The sequence below is a fragment of the Parasteatoda tepidariorum genome, chromosome 6, assembly GCF_043381705.1.
Source record: "Parasteatoda tepidariorum isolate YZ-2023 chromosome 6, CAS_Ptep_4.0, whole genome shotgun sequence".
Taxonomy (NCBI): Eukaryota; Metazoa; Arthropoda; class Arachnida; order Araneae; family Theridiidae; genus Parasteatoda; species Parasteatoda tepidariorum.
Genome location: NC_092209.1, coordinates 76,793,451 through 76,812,512, shown reverse-complemented (window position 1 = coordinate 76,812,512; position 19,062 = coordinate 76,793,451). Strand labels below are relative to the sequence as shown.

General features: G+C 31.8%; 1 protein-coding gene across 3 annotated transcripts; it reads right to left on the bottom strand.

The window, feature by feature from the left end:
- Nucleotides 1–366: 366 nt before the first annotated feature.
- On the bottom strand, nucleotides 367–17,603 carry LOC107444537 (lipoprotein lipase-like). 3 transcript variants are annotated; one of them, XM_043055578.2, is made up of 8 exons: nucleotides 17,488–17,603; nucleotides 14,929–15,063; nucleotides 11,430–11,719; nucleotides 8,083–8,229; nucleotides 5,514–5,622; nucleotides 5,297–5,410; nucleotides 1,535–1,642; nucleotides 367–655 (listed from the first exon to the last, which is right to left on the bottom strand). In XM_043055578.2, the coding sequence occupies exons 2-8, from the start codon at nucleotides 15,041–15,043 to the stop codon at nucleotides 399–401; spliced, it is 1,140 nt and encodes a 379-aa protein (XP_042911512.1). In that variant the 5' UTR covers nucleotides 15,044–15,063; nucleotides 17,488–17,603; the 3' UTR covers nucleotides 367–398. The 3 variants fall into 3 exon arrangements, with proteins under 3 accessions (XP_042911512.1, XP_042911513.1, XP_071038744.1); XM_043055579.2 differs by lacking the exon at nucleotides 17,488–17,603 and adding an exon at nucleotides 17,243–17,332; XM_071182643.1 differs by lacking the exon at nucleotides 17,488–17,603 and adding an exon at nucleotides 15,742–15,800.
- Between the last annotated feature and the right edge of the window lie 1,459 nt (nucleotides 17,604–19,062).

Below are 19,062 nucleotides of genomic sequence, written 5' to 3'. Positions count from 1 at the left end.
TGTGACACCACAGATTTAACTTCCATCAGCCACCATTTACTACACCAGAAGTCCTCTGCCGGCAGGGATCGAACCCACAACCTCTTGGTATTAGGCCCAGTGCTCTATCAACCAGTCTATTCCAGCCCTAACTTAAAACATTGAAAAACACGTATTTAAAAAAAATAAAAATCTAATTTTCATGGGATTGTAATGAAAAATTATTTTATGATAAGCAGGATGAAAAATCAAAAGATGACTCAATCTACACTACGCAACACGGGATAGCCGAGCAAAAAATAAATGAATCAATAATTTATTCAATTCCCATGCATTAATGATCTCTAAATATTGTAAGTTGTTTATATCTCAAAAACTATGCAAGAGTTCCAAAATAAATATACTTCTTTGTATTTATTCTAATTTATACAAAATGGAAACTTAGAATTAGTATCCAAATGAAATTGTGTTTCTGGCGCCGCATCTTCTTGCCACTCGGCGTTTATTCCCATAGTAGATATTGCAGAATTCCATTCAGTGCAAGCGCCATTTTGAAAATCTTCGTAGTTCTTACAGCTTATTCCAATAAATTGACATTCGTCATTGCAAAAAGATTCCAAAAAGAGGAATACTGCTCGACGGTGGGAACAATGGATGGCATTTACCATTTCTATACCTGGGAAGAAAAAAAAACAGAAAGTAATCATTGGGGATTTTTTTAGAAAAAAATTTCACCAATTCACCAAAATTTTTTCAATTCATGAAGTCAATTTTTTAGTTTTTATTTATTTGTATTTAAAAGTGAAGATGTTTGATGCTGATGGCGAGGAAATAATTATTGCAGACGCAAAATAAGTAAATAAATAAAAAGAATTAAAAAAAAAGAACTGATTAAAATCATTGGATCCAATTATTTTTTATTCTATCATCTTCAATGTAGGTTTCTTCAAAACAATATTATTCTGGACGTAGAGAGGTCCATCTGAAGATAGTTTCAGATTTATTCGTTTCTTTAGAAACATCAATTCTTGGTATATATATATATGTATCCATAAATATCCATCCATAACCTTGATTGATTTGTTCTGTTTTATTTTCGAATCGGTTTATTGTTTTTTGGTGCTCCTCACACTATTGTCTTGATATATTTTTCTTATTTGGCAACATCAATGTAATATTAGAAAGCACTATTTTGTTGATATAGTGGTGTGAGCTGAAGACGAAATTATATCTTTTCATTGTTTTGTTTTCCAATTTTTTTTTAATTTTATGCATTTATAAAAATTTCTAACTAATCAATCTAATTAACCGATTAAGCAAACAATAATATTTTTGAAGCAAAGAGAAATTATTTAAAAGCAGTTGACAGTTGGAAAGCTGAATAAAAAAAATTTGAATATTTCATCAAAAATTAACTTGTTTTTCGAAGAGATATTAGGTGTTATTTAACTTAACTAATTTAAATTAAGAATTATTTTGAAGTGTTTTAAATGCAAAACTACAATAAAACAACAATTAATTTGTCAACTTGTCATGTAATTACGCACTAACTTACCAATAGAGGTGTTGGATGTAACGTTTTCTGTTGCATTACAGCCAGGTTGATATTTTCCCCCATTGGGATAAAAATCCACATCTCCGACAGGTTGAGGTATACCCATTCCTGAGACAAGACATAAAATCATATAAACAAGTGTTTGTAACTGTAAACAATTATTGTTTGTTATTTTGTTATTTGTTTTTTTGCATACTAATTACATTTTGTAAAATAGTGAACACATCTTATCAAATTTAAATTCAGGTTGGTCAGTTATGACAGTCCTTACATTTTCTATAACTAAGTCAAAATTGACGAAGACGATAAAAAAAAATAAACTCAATCGAAATCTGTCGAATCTGAAGTGTGAAATACAGGGTGTTTAAAAAGTCCCGGACCCATTTTGATGATTAATAACCCATAAAATAATAAATAGTTAGAGAGACTCTAAAAGTTTCACGACCCTTGTCAATGAACTTCCACGTGTGCCCCCTTCGTCACACGGAGAATATCAAGTCGATAGTCAATTTTACGCCAGGTAGCGGCAAGCATATCGGCATCCACAGTCCAGAATTGCGGTTGTAATTCTGGTTTTTAGGTCATCAATGTTCGACACGATCCTCCTGTAAACATTGTCCTTTATAAATCCCCAAAGAAAAAAGTTCAGTGGCGTTATATCAGGTGATCTGGGTGGCCAAGAAATTGGATCTCCTCGCCCAATCCATCTTCCTGGACAATGGTCATTCGAAGAACTACGAACGATGATACCCCAATGAGATGGTGCACCATCTTGGTGCAAAAAGACATGTGGCTGAAGCTCTTCTAGTTGTGGAAATGCGAAGTTTTCCAACATGTCTAAGTATACGACTGATGAGACCATCTTTTCTGTAAAAAAGAAAGGCCCAATGACTCGGTCACCTGATCACCTGATATAACGCCGCTGGACTTTTTTCTTTGGGAATTTATAAAGGACAATGTTTACAGGAGGATCGTGCCGAACATTGATGACCTAAAAGCTAGAATGACTACCGCAATTCTGCACTGTGGATGCCGACATGCTTGCCGCTACCTGGCGTAAAATTGACTATCGACTTGATATTCTCCGTGCGAAAGGGGGCACACGTGGAAGTTCATTGACAAGGGTCATGAAACTTTTTGAGTCTATCTAACCATTTATGTTATTAATTTTAATCTATCTTTATTATTTTATGAGTTATTAGACATCAAAATGGGTCCGGGACTTTATAAACACCCTGTATACTAAAACCTGTCAAATCGCTTAATAAAACCTGGTAGTGTTTCTATTTATGGCCTTTCAACTCTTTTCTGTTTATTTTTTCTGGTAATTAAACAAGTTTTGATATTTTCTATACCGCCTTTTAAAGTAGGAATATGCTAGATATTTTCTTGATAGCGTTTTTGATTTTTGCTCAGTTAAATAATAACATTTATAATTTATTTTAAAAGCTTTTTTTTTTACTTCATTTGACTAGGATTTTAAAAATATATATTAAGGGGCTGTCATTACAGAACATCCTACATATGCTCAAAAAAAAAAAGGAAATCGTTTATTTACTATCTGTCAATATGTCCATAATTGAAGAGATTAATGGATGATGTTGTTGCTGTTCTTGTTGTTCATTTACGTCGCACTGGAGCTGCACAATGGGCTATTGGCGACGGTCTGCGAAACATCCCAGAGGATGATCCGAAGACATGCCATCACAATTTTGATCCTCTGCAGAGGGGATGGCATCCCCGCTTCGGTAGCCCGACGACCTGCACGCGAAGTCGAGCACTTTACGGTAGCACAGTTTAACGAGGACCAATACCGCAAACCCTCGGTCCCTACGCAGACTGATCCAAGTGGTCACCTACCCACACACTGACCGCAGCCAGTGATGCTTGACTTCGGTGATCTGATGGGAACCGTGTCTTAACGATCAGTCCACTCCGGGAAATTTTTGGATGAAAATGTTAAATAGAAGTGTACTGAATTTCAGAATATTTAATCTAGAATGCACAACACCATAACTTACAACCGATCTTAAACATGAAATGTTTGACTTTATAAAAAATGTTACGTAACGTCTTCTTTAGTAAGCTTATTAATGTCATATCAAAATTAAAGACAGGGATGGTCCCGGGGCATATGACTCACGTATCCAAATCAGGTGTACCAGGGTTCGAATTAGGTCTGTTACTGGTCAGATTATATACTGACCCTGCTCGCATATGGAGGCGATATGGTTATTGCTAACGAAAACTGAGTGAGAACCCCCTTGCCGTCCGGCAAATCGTTGTTGTTGCAAATTGTTTCTGTTCAAATGCTGGTTAGTTTTACTTAAGAAGTCCTCCATCAAGGTGAGTTTGTCCTGATGCTTTTGTTTTTTGTAGATTAAACTCTACGAAGTTCAATACTAGTAGTTGCAATTCCAATATGAATCGACTGTTCAACGATAATTATGCAATATATCAATGATAGTGAATTTATAGTATTACAAGACAGAAAATTGTTATTTTTTAATTTTTCTTACTGAGCTTTGAAACTAATAGGTGGTGATATTTGTTATCAAGATTTTATTTTTAATTCATCCTCGTTAGAAGCAACTTTTCATTGCCGAATCGAAAAAAAAAATGAATTGGTTTAGAAGACTAACGAATATTTAAAGCGCCGAAACGACGTTACTTTCCGATCCACCTAATTCTATTTTTTGCGAAATACTTATATGTTTTAAAATATTTAATAGCATGAAGCACGGTTCGAAGCCTTTTTCCGGATTGACCAAAAATGCTGATACACAATTCCGTTCTGATTCATTTCACTCAGTGTAAGGCCTTACGCGTTGTATTTTTTTATGGATGGTGCTTTCTACACTATGCGCTGTAGCTCTTTACTTCCCATATTTCCCTGTTACTATATCCGGTGCACTTTGAAACCATATGGCACTATGTGTTCACTGTGTAGAATGTATTCTCTGTTCTGAATCACAATTTTCAAAGTAAACTAAGTCTCGTTACTCTAATTAAATGCTAACACTAAAAAAAAACACGGTGCACTTGCAACTTTTTTTCTTTTCTTCCAGACGTGGACACGTACCTAGGTTTGCAAAACCCTTAACCGTAAAGTCCACGTCTGGTCACGGGTCTAGCTCGCACAATACGCAATATATATGCAAACAATCGCATTATACACCACTGCATCACAACCACAAAGCACAAGGTGCACTTGAAACTAGAACAAATAGCAATATACAAGTTAAAAGAAGACAAATCACAACTGCCAAAAAAGTGAGTTCTTTCTAAATATAACAATAATGGTGCCTTTTTTTTAATCATATATCTTTAATTAACTAAAACAAATTTTCTCTTCACACTCACCGAAATTACTTAATATCCTTAACATATTACGAAATGTTGCAGATTTTAGTTCAGAAGTCTTATCTATTTCTTTTATTGAAAACAAAATTACCTGTTTTGAAACATCGCCTCCCACAATAGGCTTAACAGCTGTTAACTTTTGAACGGAAAGTCGTGAATGTAAAGAGCTCAAGATTTGTTTTTGTTTACAGTTGTATTAAAAACATCATCAATTTGATGAGTTAAATTAATTTGAAAGATAAATTTCATGAAATATTCCTTTAACAATAAATGTTCCTCTCTAAAATACTACTTCATCCTTTCTCCGTAAATCAGTTTCTTTGACATTGGTGATTGAAATAAATTTTCAAATTCAACTTTACTTTCAAATAAATATTTCTTTTAAACAAAGCATTTTACCAAACGGAAATGACGAAGCTCCTGTATGTATGACGTCAACAAACAAAGCACTTTCTGAACTGAGACGGTAATCAGTTGGAAACAGCTCAAAGAGCGGACCAGCGGGATCCAATCCTGAAATACAAGAATGATTGAAAAACAAGTACTTGAAAACTTGTTCGAAAAAAATCTGTTTGTCATATTAGTAAATCATTTGATTCAAAAATAAAATACAAACCTGTAATTCTTCCTAAGTTAGGAATGAGTACTCCAGCATTTCCAGAAACTTGTGCTCCCAGACTAATCCCAATAAAATGAAATTGCTCGATGGGAGAGAAAGAATTTTCCTAAAAAAAGTAAGTTTTATTAAAACTAGTTTTATTAAAATTAGTTTTATTAAAATTATGTGCATCAATTATATTAATACATTTTTTTTCTAATGCCCACCCTATTGACACTAGTCATCCAGTTATTAGTAGGGCAGATTTGTTGGTCACTCCTTCAGGTGCACCATATTAGACGGACCAACGTTACTCCCACTATATGCACAGATAGTACAGGGAATGAAAGAACATCCATGGCTTGTCCGGGATTTGAGCCCAGAACGGATGAGAGATCAGTTCCCTGATCACTACATAGTCCGTTTGGCACATTAAAAAATAAAATTTTGAACTATGGTGTTAGTATGTTCGATTAAATAAAAAAACTAAACTAAACTCAGTGACGCGAGAGCCCATAGAGGGCCAAGGCCTATTGTGCCTATCTTAGTTTTCTTGACCTTGGGCTCTGGGGTGCAAGAGCAGATGTTCCAGTTAGGTGATCAGCCGAAAGCGGAACCTCCAGTGTTTAGTTCCCAAGCATGCTCATTTATCGACCCACTGAAGGGATGAGAGGCTGAGTCAAGCTTGCCCGGCTCGAGGATTTCCATGAAATAAAGTCATTTTAATTTTGTGCTATAACTGGACGCAAAAACCAATGAGAACCAATTAGGTATGTTGGAGCGAGGTGATGTCTAGTAGTTTTTGAAAGATAAGACAATTAACTTCAAAGCTGGCTAATTGGGCATTATAGAAAGATGATTACAATGACAGATTGTAAAACCAGACTCTTTGTGCGGTATATCTCCCGCAAAGTGGCGCTGCTGCGGCTAAGAGGTGTCTTCATTGCTATACCATGTATATAACACGTATGTTAAGCAATTCTATATCCAAACACTTTTCTTATAAGAAGTAATTAAATTTCTACCACATCTGGGAGGACGGAAAAAAATCGAATAAGTGGAAAAACAGGGACAGGGAGTCTCCCACTGAAATAAAACCTCTACTTTTAATAGTTAATATACCGATAATATTTATGTATGATTTTAATTTATTTTATAACCATCGTTGAACAGCAAACCCAATTTTATGGGTTTACGACTACTAATGTTCAACTCCGTAGCCTTTTAATTTTGAACCCAATCCAGAAGGCAAGGGAACTCCTGGCTATGACTACGAGAACCTCCCAATGTTAGACTGACGGCAAGGGGACTCTAACCCATGATCCGTCTACCACTGAGGATATTTCACGTCAGCATTGTGGTCAGTGCAAGCCAGATACGGAATTCGTATCGACTGGAATTCGAACCCGGTTCGCCTCATTGGTAAGGGAAAGCTCTGTCCCCTGAGCCATCGCGGCTCTTATATATGATTTGAAATAAATGAAGTGGCGCGTCATTTAATAAAATCTAGAGGACATTGGCACGATTAGGTATCAATAATGGCAGCCTTCAAATCGGCAACAAATGTAAACTGTTATTTTTTGGTATATACAGCTATACAGGAGATAGCCCCAACATTTTATTGCGGATTAAGTCTGGGGGAAAAGGCAGGAAGTTTCTGATAAATACCTTATTATCAAAAAATCACTATTTTTTTTATGTATATTTGAGGTCAGTTCCTCAAACCATTACGATTGAGTTCTAGTATATGAAGATCCGATCATTATATCGAAAGTCATTCAGAGTGTTTCATTTCATTTTTTGCGCATTGCACATGCAAGAGAAAGGTATATACAGGGTGGTCCCGAATTCATGGTACAAACTTTAATGGTAGGTACAGGACATTGTAACAATGATTTATTGTATAGGAATGTATAGTCGCAAGTGACGCGGTGAGCCGTAAACAGGGGAAATAAAAGGAAAGAGAAATGGAGTGATCGGTTGGTATCATTGCCGGTAGAGGGCAGTAGTGTGCAGTTCGGTGCTCGATGGATTGGGCGTGGTGGACCAATCCCTTGGCCACCCCGATCTCCCGATTTATCGAGCCTCGATTACTTTTTATGGGGACATCTAAAGCATCTTGTTTTTGAGACTCCAGTTGACTCAGATGAGGATCTCGTCGCTCGCATATCTGTAGCTGCTGCAGGTGTGCGTGAAATACCATGCATCTTTGAACGTGTACGCCAATGGCTCCACCGACGCTGTCAAGCATGTATCGCTTCTGGTGGACGCAATTTTGAACACTTACTGTAAACATGACACTTGTCAACAACGCTTTCAATAAAATCTTTGTTTTTCCTTTCGGCCGTTATTTCTTCTGTTTACGCCTCACCGCGTCACTTGCGACTATACATTCCTATACAATAAATCATTGTTACAATGTCCTGTACCTACCATTGAAGTTTGTACCATGAATTCGGGACCACCCTGTATAATTCGGCTAAAAATACAAAACCAATTTAGAATGGCAGGAGGCAATTCTTTAGCTCATAGTGAAAATAAAAGTGAAAAATATTTGAGTGATATAAAAATTTGCAAGAAAACATACCGCAATGAACTGCGCGAAATGTACTAGATTCAGTGCCACTAAATAACTATACTTGACTGCTTCCGTATACGGACCTTGACAATACTTGGTATAATCCATTATAATAACATTGGCAGGGGAACGTTGCAGCAAATAATCTTTCATAACCTGAAAATATTTTTTTATTAAAATATTCCAATTAGTATTCCAATTTATTTATTCCAATTAAAATAACCGATAAAATCTTTACTATTTCTCTTTTAGATTATAACTATAAAAAAATCTTGAGTGAAATGGAGCGTTTTTAATCTATTTTTTTTTTCATACTGAAATTACAAAAATGAAACATATTAACTTAAACATAACAATTACAATAAAGCGCACAAAGTTGTATAACTTCGTGCGCTTTATTGCATGTAACAAACCTAGCTTTTGTTGTCCAAAGGTCAAATTTGGAAAAGCTGTCCAGTGTTCCAGGAAAATTAAAAAAAATTGGTAAAGTAAAAATTGATATTAAAGATATTCGAAAACACATTGTTTTACCTATCCAATTTTATATACTGAGAGCATAGATTTCCGGCAGTGATTGTTGAGCGGAAATATTTTCTCTTTATATTTAAAACCGTAAACGTCACAGCCGCTGCTATAGATTTTCTACTTCATATTACATTTTCCTTACATGCACAAAAGTTATTAAGCTTAGAAACTTACAATTACGAAAGTGTGTATAAAAATTTACAGGGAATAATATAAAATTAAAAAAAATTAACATTCGAAAATTATTAACAGTTAAACTTGTAATAAAAATACCACGCGAGCTGATCTGTTGCCCGCTTAAATGCAACTACGCTGTTGAAATTTAAAGTACGATTTTTATTTATTAACTTAGCTAGAGAATGATTTTAAAATTGCACTTTATTCTAAAGTTATTAATGATTTACGTGCTTTTTAATTCAATTCTTTCTCATCATTTTGTTTCAAATATTGAATATTTATTCATTATTGTAAGAAAATTAATTTTTTCTCTCGAGATCTTTATTTTGTAAGATTGTGCATGTGATGATGTCTAAAGTAACAAGAAGAGAGATAAATTGCTGCCAGATATTAATTGTAACAATTACATTGAAATTTTTAAAAATAAACAATTTAATGCGAGAGAGATAAATATTGTTCTCTATTGGAATTGTTATAAGCCCGACTATTTAACCGATTTTCAGCCAAATATTTTTTATTCGCAGTGTGATGTACATTCTTGACTAATTTCATTTTTCTATTTAAAGGGTTCTAAATATATCTATAAAATAATATTAATTTAATTGGAGTAATCATAAGACATGTTTTACATACACTAGTTGCTTACGAAAAAAGTATATTTTGTCAATACAATGTTCTCTGTTTTAGTGGAAAATGTTGTTTCTTAAAGGAAAAAAACAATGATAAATGCGAACCAATTACAGGGATTGGTAAGCGCAACAGGCACGTGGAGGATCCTCCTAGATTTTTTAAATAATTGAAAGGGTAAACAATGAGTTTTCGAATGTTCTTTTAGAAACTTTACTAACGGTTTTCCCAGAATGCTGTTCAGCTTAAATTAGGATCGTGGGGCTCTGGGGATCTCTTGAATAAGACTTCCTTAAAAGGATAAATTATTTTTGATTTAGTGGAAATGTTAAAAAAAACTGTTATTGATATTGATTGTCATTGATTTCGCAATAAGGACACCTGATTTGCATAATTTATTAGTAATTTTTAACATTTTTAACTAGTAAAATACATTGTGTTTAATTTTTAAACACTTCCAACTTTAATTGACATTGTAAACGTCCTATTCTTAAAAAAAAACTTTGAAGATATTGTTTGAAGTTAAAAGATTACTTTTGTAAGTCAAAATAATGCCATTTACAAAATACATATTTTACTGTTTTTTTAATCATAATAAATGAAGCAATATAAATTATTATTTATCGTTGATTAAACTATAGTTAATGCAAAATTCAGAAGGATATATACGTAACATGACGTGTTTAGTTTTCACTTTTACTTAAAATCACAACTACTAGAAATGAAAACATAATTTATATAATGTCTTTGTTAAAGAGTAAGAGTAGAGATATTCTATTTTGGGAATTCAAGGCTGAAAACATACCATTGAATTATAATTAGATTTATGTTTCAAAGGAGGAGTTATTTTTAGAATCTTTCCCTCTTTCGCTTCCATATTAGGAAGCATTAAATGATTTTCCATAATGCGTAGAGTTACAATGGTATGTACGACTGGAACCTAATTACATCATTCTCCGTAGTATTTAATGCGGGACCGATGGTTTTCGCATGTCTCTTGCTGACTAATGTGTTCCAATAAACATCTGCCGGAATCATCCGGAGTTTCGTCCACACCCCCTCCCTTGTAGAGTGGGGAAGTGAACTGCTATAACCATCAGCCTATCTTTAAATAAATCTTTTTGTAACGTATTATGGCTTTTGACTGCATTATAAAGCTGAATACAACAATGATAACAGGGATGTAGCCCTGTTATTAAATATAAATAAAGTTCAAAATGAAGATAAAACAAAGGAAAATAACAGACAGATGAAAAAAAGGGGGGGGGGACGAAAAATAATAATAAAAAAATGACAAACAACTGGGGAAAAAAAGAATATTGTGCTCTAGTTTTTTTGTTGTAATTTCGTAAAAAAGTTTTTTGAGTGCTCCTCACACTATTGTATTAATATATTTTNCTCCCACGGTAAGCCTGGCGGCAAGGGGACTCTAACCCATGATCAGTGTTAAGAAAATTTTTTAAGTGCTCCTCACACTATTGTATTAATATATTTTGCTTTTGCTAAATTGATACAATATCAGAAAGCACTCTTTTTTGCGAATATAATTGTGTGGGCTGATAAAAAAATTATATCTCGTTGTATTTATTTATTTTGTTATATATTTGTAGTTGTATATTTTCATTTAACGCAAAGACAGGCAGGAAGCAGTGCGGAACATAATTGAACTAATTATGCACCGAAGTTGAAGAGGTACACAAAACAAAAACATATCACGGTTACAATAAAATACATAAACAAGTAATAAATCTAAGTTAAGTAAAAGAAGTGGTCGAGAAAGAATTATATTTCAACTAATTCGATGTGCGATACGAATCTGCATTTAATTTACTTATCGCTAATTGACATTCTAACTTACGTAGTGAAACTTAAAGATTAGCTGGCGTTGACGTCATAAGTCACATGTGTGGGTATGGGATGTCTTCTTCTTGAAGTGCAAGTACCCAATTGTAAGATATTCCATTATTACAGACGTATAACGAACTGGATAAAAACGTTAATTAAATTATTAAAAAAATAATACTCACAGACCAAGTACTGTTGTTTAGATCTACAACTGTTGAGTATCCATGAACAATTACTGTTGTTGGTAAAGACGGGTTGAAGTTACTACCTGATAAAGACTCTTCAGTGGGTCTCAAAGAATATGGAGATCTGAGATTCATGGGTGTATATAAGAAGTATTTAATATCCAAGTATCTAGTGTTATTCTTATGTTCGTTGATGAACAAGTTCATCTCTGTGAATCTTTGTGAGTAGTTAGAAATGAAACTTTTGATATCATTTATTATCTCTTGAGCAGAAAAATCTTCTGTATCTAGTTCAAAACATAGATATTAGTTAAAAGAATGAAAATAAATTGTAAAAAAAGTAAGATTATAAGCATTAAACTTATTTTATTACATAAGAGTCAGTTATTATGGTGCAGTTAAAAGAGTGGTTTGCAAAATTATGGCAATCTTTTAAAGAACGCAGGTGATTTAATTCAACAAATTTTAAATAATCCTAAATAATCTCTTTTAATAGTTTGAATAGTTAAAAAAAAAGATTGCATTGAATTTTTAACTCTTCTCTTTTAGTTGCTGCATGACAGCAGTTTTTTTAAGGTGTCTTATGTTAGCTATGATTGAGATTATGCAGGTGTTCAGTATTCATCGCTCTTAATATATATTTCTTTAGAATCCTTGTTAAAAATGAAGTAAAAAATTTACACTTTAATGATTAAGAATTATTGTTGAAGCGAGGGAGAAGGTTATGTGGCGTAACTACCTCTTCGATTATTAACCCGTTTTGTCCCGAATTTATGTATTGAAATGTTACAAAAAGTGGTTTTATGGAAAAAGTGGTATAATATATTTTCGAAATTAATTGTTTTTTCTACTGTTAGGGCATTCAAAAAGTCTTTGATAGATCTTAAAGTACTTCCTTCTTATAATTCTAGATCTAATCAGAAATAACTAAATCATTGTGGTATCTGAGAATCTTTTAATTCACCCAGATAAATGAAAATGCTACATAAATTTTTCCACCACAATGAATGTTTTTGAAAAAAGGAACTGTCCTAAATATATGACGCTGGGCGTTAACCGGTTAAACATCAGTTCACTAGTATTTTAGACATGCTAACCCTATTTGATCTTGAGCTACCTTTCGGTAGATAAAGGTCTCTCTAAAGGTAGATTTCTACACTCACCACATTAGTGACCCGGACGTTGAAAGTAGCGCCCACTTCGCTGGATGGTCCTCATTGAACAGTTGACTTGCTATTTGTGATTGCGTCATCGTCCTCCTCGCGCTGTTGCTTCTCAGTCGCATCTACACGCAACGGGAATCCTATAAACACTCGATTGCTACTAGCAACACAGGAGAGACTACATAAACAACCGTTAACTTAATACAGATCTCTCAACTAAGGCTAAAAAAAGTCAGTGAACTTAATACAGCTCTCGCCACAAGAACTCAAAATTCGGTGAACTTAACACAGCTCTCTCGGTCTTTCGCAAATACGGCAACTGGTGGTATTCGTTCATCGAGTTCTATCCCTTATAAAATTCTGGTGGGGAATATTGTGGAGTAACTACCACTACGATTATTAAATATAAATTCAGTAGTATATAAGACATGCTAACTTGATTCAATCTTGAGGTATTTGATAGATGATAGTTGGTATTGTCTATTTCTTCTCTCCCTGCTGTTATTTTAATCTAATAAATTGTTATTGAGTAAAGAAAGATTATTAATATTTAAACCAGTTTAATTCCCGAAGGAAACTTAAACTGTTCGGCCTCTCCGGGACATATATACCCTGTAATCGTAATGACAAATGTGGTCCGTCTAAAAAACCCGGTGAGACACAAATGTCCTAACTCCGTCCTAATCACTCAGATTGCTATTTTTTTTATTTTGACAGAATATTGCTATTTTCTACCTTACTTCGATCGATTAAAGTAGTAATTTGCCTTTTGATTGGAAAAGAAGAACACTAGTCTTGAAAGGGTTGAAGTTTTTTTTTTTTACTAATTGCTTTTCACTTTTTTTCAATTTACTTCAGTCATCAAGAAGGTTTTGATATTTTTAATCTTACTCCCCTGTTAATATGTCATATTAGAATAATGCTTCTCGTTTTTCCTCGCTTAAATATAAATTTGCATCCTCTAATCTCTATGTTTACTTCTTTTTTACACACGCCGACCGGACTGCAAAGGGGTCAGAGAACTGACCTTGCATCAGAAAGATTCTGGGTTTGAATCCCGGGCATGGCATGGACGTTCTTTCATTCTCTGTACAATTTGTCCTTATTGAGGGAGCAACGTTGGCCCACCTATATGGTGCCCCTAAAAGAGTGGCCACCAAATCTGCCCTGTAAGTGCCTGAATTGACGAAATGTTAACACAGGGGGGGAAATGTTAGCGCATTGAAAATAAAGAAACTTCATTTTTACAAGGGCTTCAAAAAATATATTTAAAGTGAAAATTACAGACTGTGTAATGTACTTCTTGAAATCCTCTGTTTTGAGAGATTGATTACAGGTATTGTTTTTTTTAAAGGCGTACTTTTCTCGTTTTTTTCTTTTTTTTCGAATTGCAAGTAGTAAAATATACAAAAGGCTAGTGTTTAACATTTATTTAATCAAAAATTATAAATACTATAAAAAAACAAGCATCCTATGTGCGAAAGCAACAGAGTCTGCAAATATACTGAGAAAACAAAAATATGGTTAAACTACCAAAATATGTTAAAATTTACTGCGCTTCTGGCTATCACAAAGTTCAATAATTTTTACCGAAGCATTTTGGCAAAATTGATAATAAAATATAGTTTTATAATTTATGATAAAATTTAGCAAATGAGGTTAAATCTAGCAAAATTCTCATGATACCTAAGAGCATGGAATAGAAATAATTTATTCGATTAAATTCACTTTTCAGATTTGTATTTTTTTTTACTAAATGTGTGTTAATAAGAACTATAGTTTTGAAAACCAAAATAACTGGTAAATCGTTACTATACTTTACCATACAGAAAAATTACCACATTAATGGTTTAAATAACGCATATTTTGATTTTATTAACCAGAATTATGTTTTTTTATTACTTGAAATGGCATTACCATGTACAGTAATTATCACCACAACTTTGTACTTAGTGTATGAAGGACTTAAAAGTTTCAAAAAGCAAGCGCTGATATCCTTTCAAAAACAGTTTAGACATTTTGTTAATGTAAGACGGAGGAAAAAACAGTCTGATATAGTTAAAAATAAGGGACAAATTGGTTAAGTTGCTCCTTATAAGGACAGCGAATATTTTACGACTTTTCACTTACTAAGCACTTTTAATTGTAGTATTGTTGTAAATGTGACAAATAAATTACTAAATAAAAAATAGATAACGATAAATGATGTGGGACAATAATTAAGTTATATCAGAATAGTTAACATAACACGATTCAATAAAAGAACAGTATTCCTGAAATTTCAAGCTAAAAGATTTTATGAAAACAACATTAAGAAAAGTATATTTACTAACCTGTACTATAGTCTGATGAAGGCATATCACTACAACCTTTTGTTCTTTCAATGGTCGGGAAACTTTGCACAAAAGACATTACAAGTAAAAGGTTTATTACGTATGAAATGGGCATTTTTGTGCTATAGTAATCTCCTATAACAATACAAATGACTGGCTTATCGAGCAAAAACATGCAATAAAGGTTTTTGTTTCTTAATTGTATTTGAAAAACTTAAGAAAATTGCTCTATTTAAAAAAATATACTAAAATCAGAAAGTAATAAAAACAAAATAAAAGGAGTATTTGTTTTTAGTTTGTAAACATCTTACAATTGCTCATTCTTCTTTTTAAAAGTTTAACGACTTCGGTTTTGAGCTATACCTGAAACCAGTTTAGCGACTTCTGTTTTGAAACTCTGGAAACTTACTCTTTATTTAAACAGTTACTTGTGTATTACAACTATTTCTAATCACGGTAATTTTAATTTAAAAAATTATTTACAAACATAAAGAATTTAAAAACAATAGAAAGTCTTATAATTTTAATCAAATACTGCATCGTCATAAGCATATTTCGCAACGCTTGCTAAAATGTTTTTTGTTGCTGGTAAAGAAACAACAACTTTGACTTCGACTTACTTTCCGATTAACTTTTGGTGAGCTTAAATAAATGCACATGTTTTAATGTACAAACATGACAAACATGACAAACATTTAATGTACAAACATGAACTATTAAAAACAATAGAAATTCAGTTTTTCAAATAATGTTACTAGAATCTTACTAAGTGCTAATTGAAAAAAAGAAAGGTTATATAAGACGAAAAATTACTTTTGCTGCAACTGAATCACTTAAGTGAATTCTAAAGAATGCGCACGACACGCTTTAATTTACGTGCATTTAATGTAGTTTTTATATTTTGCTTAAAATACAGTTTAGTCTTTTCTTTCTTTTATTTATTTTAGGTTGTTAGAATGTCATTTCTAAAATGATTTCTTTTCTGAAGCAATCTAAAGTAATAAAATGTTTTTTATGAAAAGTATGTTTTTTATGGAAAAAGAAAACGATATATTATAATTAACGATAAAAACAATATTATTGTTTAATATCTCAATATTTTGAACAAGTAAAAATAAAACTGTAAAAGTTTGTATGATCGAAAACTAACTGAATTCTTCCTATATTTATTCATGTTCCACTTCTAAATAAAATTATCTTTAATACATAGATACTCATAAATATAAATTTGCTAGAAAATATTTTTTTAAAGTAATTTGTTTCGTTTGACAAGCAAACGATAATTCTCCTTAATATAAATGCGTTTCAAATGTTGGCAGATATTGCTGTGTTTTCATATATGTGGATTGAACTTGTGAAATAAACCATGAAAAAGTAAAATGGGAACCTTTTAGTAAATATGGATTTTTTTTTAAAATTGGAATCAGAGAATTTATTAAATTTAAGTAGAAACAGAGAATGTATTAATGTTTTTAGTCATACTTTTATTTTTATTGTCATGACACATTTTAGTTTGCTATTCCATCAAATATATTTTATTTATTCCATGGTTTGTTAGATTATATAAATAGAACTTTGTTTCTCGGATTATAAGTTTCCAGATATTTCACAATTTTAAATATTATTAAAAAATAGTTCAGGGCTAGATCACAGAACACAGTGTGATTTCATAGATCACTGTAAATTTTGAGTTAGGATTTGATGGCTGAGTTCTTAAGAAAACTGTATAAATTACCATAAAAAAACTGTTTTTAAAATTTAAAAAGAACAGTGATAATATTTTTGTGGTATTTTTATGAAACATTTCGCTTTATAAGCATTTAAGGTTTTTATATCTTTTTTATATTTACTGAAAAATCACGCATGTAAAATCATTTTTAAAATGCTGTAGATCAGTCTACTTTTCACGAATTATTTCTTAAAAATCTTTTAATATAAAATTTGAAAATATTAAAATTTTATGTTACAATCGAATGAAATTTCGAAGTGAATGAAATTTCGCTCCAAACTTACAGCTCAATTTAGTACAGAAATCCTATTTTGGAGAATCTAAGTTAACTTTTAACGACGACGAATTATCATATCAACGAGTTACGAGTTAAATAAAAAGTATAATACAGTAAATTAATTTCTAGAAACAATTGGAATTCAAGCTAAATTAAAATTTGAACTTAAAACTTTATTATTTTTCTTTTAGACTTGCTGTGACGGTACGCAAAAACATTGATTGAGATTTATGATTGGAAGTTAAAAAAATCAGTCATTAAATTGATTAATATGAACTTGAAAGAAAAATAAATCATTCGTTGCTTACCTGGAAATGAACTATGCTATTAAACATAGACGTAAACAATATAAGTTATATATAAAAAAAAAAATTTCTAGAAACAATTGGAATTCAAGGTAAATTGAAATTTGTACGCAAAACTATTATTTTTTTAGACTTGCTATGACGGTATGCAAAACCATTGATTGAGATTTACGATTGGAAGTTAAAAAAATCAGTCATTAAATTGATTAATATAAACTTAAAGGAAAAATAAATCATTCGTTGCTTACCTGGAAATGAACCATGCTATTAAACATAAACGTAAACAATATAAGTTATATCAAAAATAAAAAAATAAATGAAAGTAAATCAAGTGGAATGTTATTGTGACACAAGCAAAGTGCGGAGTTAGAATTATTAAATGTCTAATCAGCGGATTATTTAAAATGATTACTTGCTGTGGGAACATGTTTGTTTTCATTCCGATTTTAAACCAATGGTTTTTAATTCTAGCATAAATAACGCAACAGAAATATCATAATAAAAAAATTAAATAGTAAAACGAAATTATTAGAAATAGAATCTTTAAAAATGGAATATTAACAATTTAACGAACATATTAACGTCCACAATATTGAAATTAATAAAAATAAATCTTTTACTTATCAGGAAAACATTTAAAATAAGCTGATAGTGAAAACATTCCATTTTTATATTTTATTTGGAAATCAATTAGTCAAGACTTCTACTACTTATTAAGTGATAACATACATTAATGCACAAAAATTTCTTTAACAACTATATCTATATCAATAAAAATTAGATGAAATTGATAATCAAACTTTAGTCGAATGTACAATGTGAAATATTTTTATAATATCAATCAGCTATAAAAATGAATTCACATCAAATTGAAAGGAACTAAAATAAATTTTTTACATGACTAGTTTCCTATCTGAAAGTATTATAACTGTGATGGCTTAAAACTCCATATTAGTGAATAACTATATATTGGATAAAGATTTAGTTGAATCATAAAAGTGTAATAGTTGTTCAACTTGTACGTGCTGATAATATAATTTGCAATAAATTATTGATCAGGTGCCATTTCAGCTAAATCACAATTCAATTTTTTCATATTTAATAAGAGTAAAGTGTTGAAAGAATGTTTACCATCTCTAATAAAAAAAATTAAAAAAATTAAAATAATATTTTTAAAAACCACGTTTTTGTAGTGGAGAATAATAATTAAAAAATGAAAATTTGAAAAACGAAAAACGTGGGGAGCATGAAATATATAACAGTAATGCTATATTAGTGTGTGTATGTGTGCTCATGAGAATATGTGCATGTATATCTGTAATTGTAATTGCATCTGAATGTGGATGCGTATGTGGAATATGTTTGTGTATATGCATATGTGTATGTGGATGTATATGTGGATGTGTATGTGGCTGTGCATATGCATGAGTAAGAAAATGTGTATATGTATGTGCATATGTACTGTTATGTATTTCATGCGCCCCACGTTTTTCGCTTTTCAAATTTTTATTTTTTAATTATTATTAGGAGGCTTCGCCCCCTGCTCGCTGGCGCTCGCCAACTCTCGGAACTGCTTTCGCAGTTCATTTCGGATTGCTTTGCAATCCGATGCTCGCTTTACTCGCTCATTGGATACGTTCTTAACGTCTAGCTTTTGTATACTTTTTTGAACACTGAAGTTCCAAAAACTTTTCACTGTAGAAAATTCTAAACCTGTGCATTTCAATATTAATTTGAAATTGCAAACAGTTCACATATTTTTCTTAATCACACTATTCTAAATTTCAGTTGTTGAGAAAAGTAACTGTTGTAAGTTTTGTTTT

Coding starts and splice junctions, on each gene's coding strand:
- LOC107444537 (XM_043055578.2), bottom strand. CDS start 15,043: ATGCCCATTTCATACGTAATAAACCTTTTACTTGTAATGTCTTTTGTG. Junction 5,411..5,513: donor TAACTTAGGAAGAATTACAG/GTTTGTATTTTA, acceptor CTTGTATTTCAG/GATTGGATCCCGCTGGTCCG. Junction 656..1,534: donor TACATCCAACACCTCTATTG/GTAAGTTAGTGC, acceptor TTTTCTTCCCAG/GTATAGAAATGGTAAATGCC.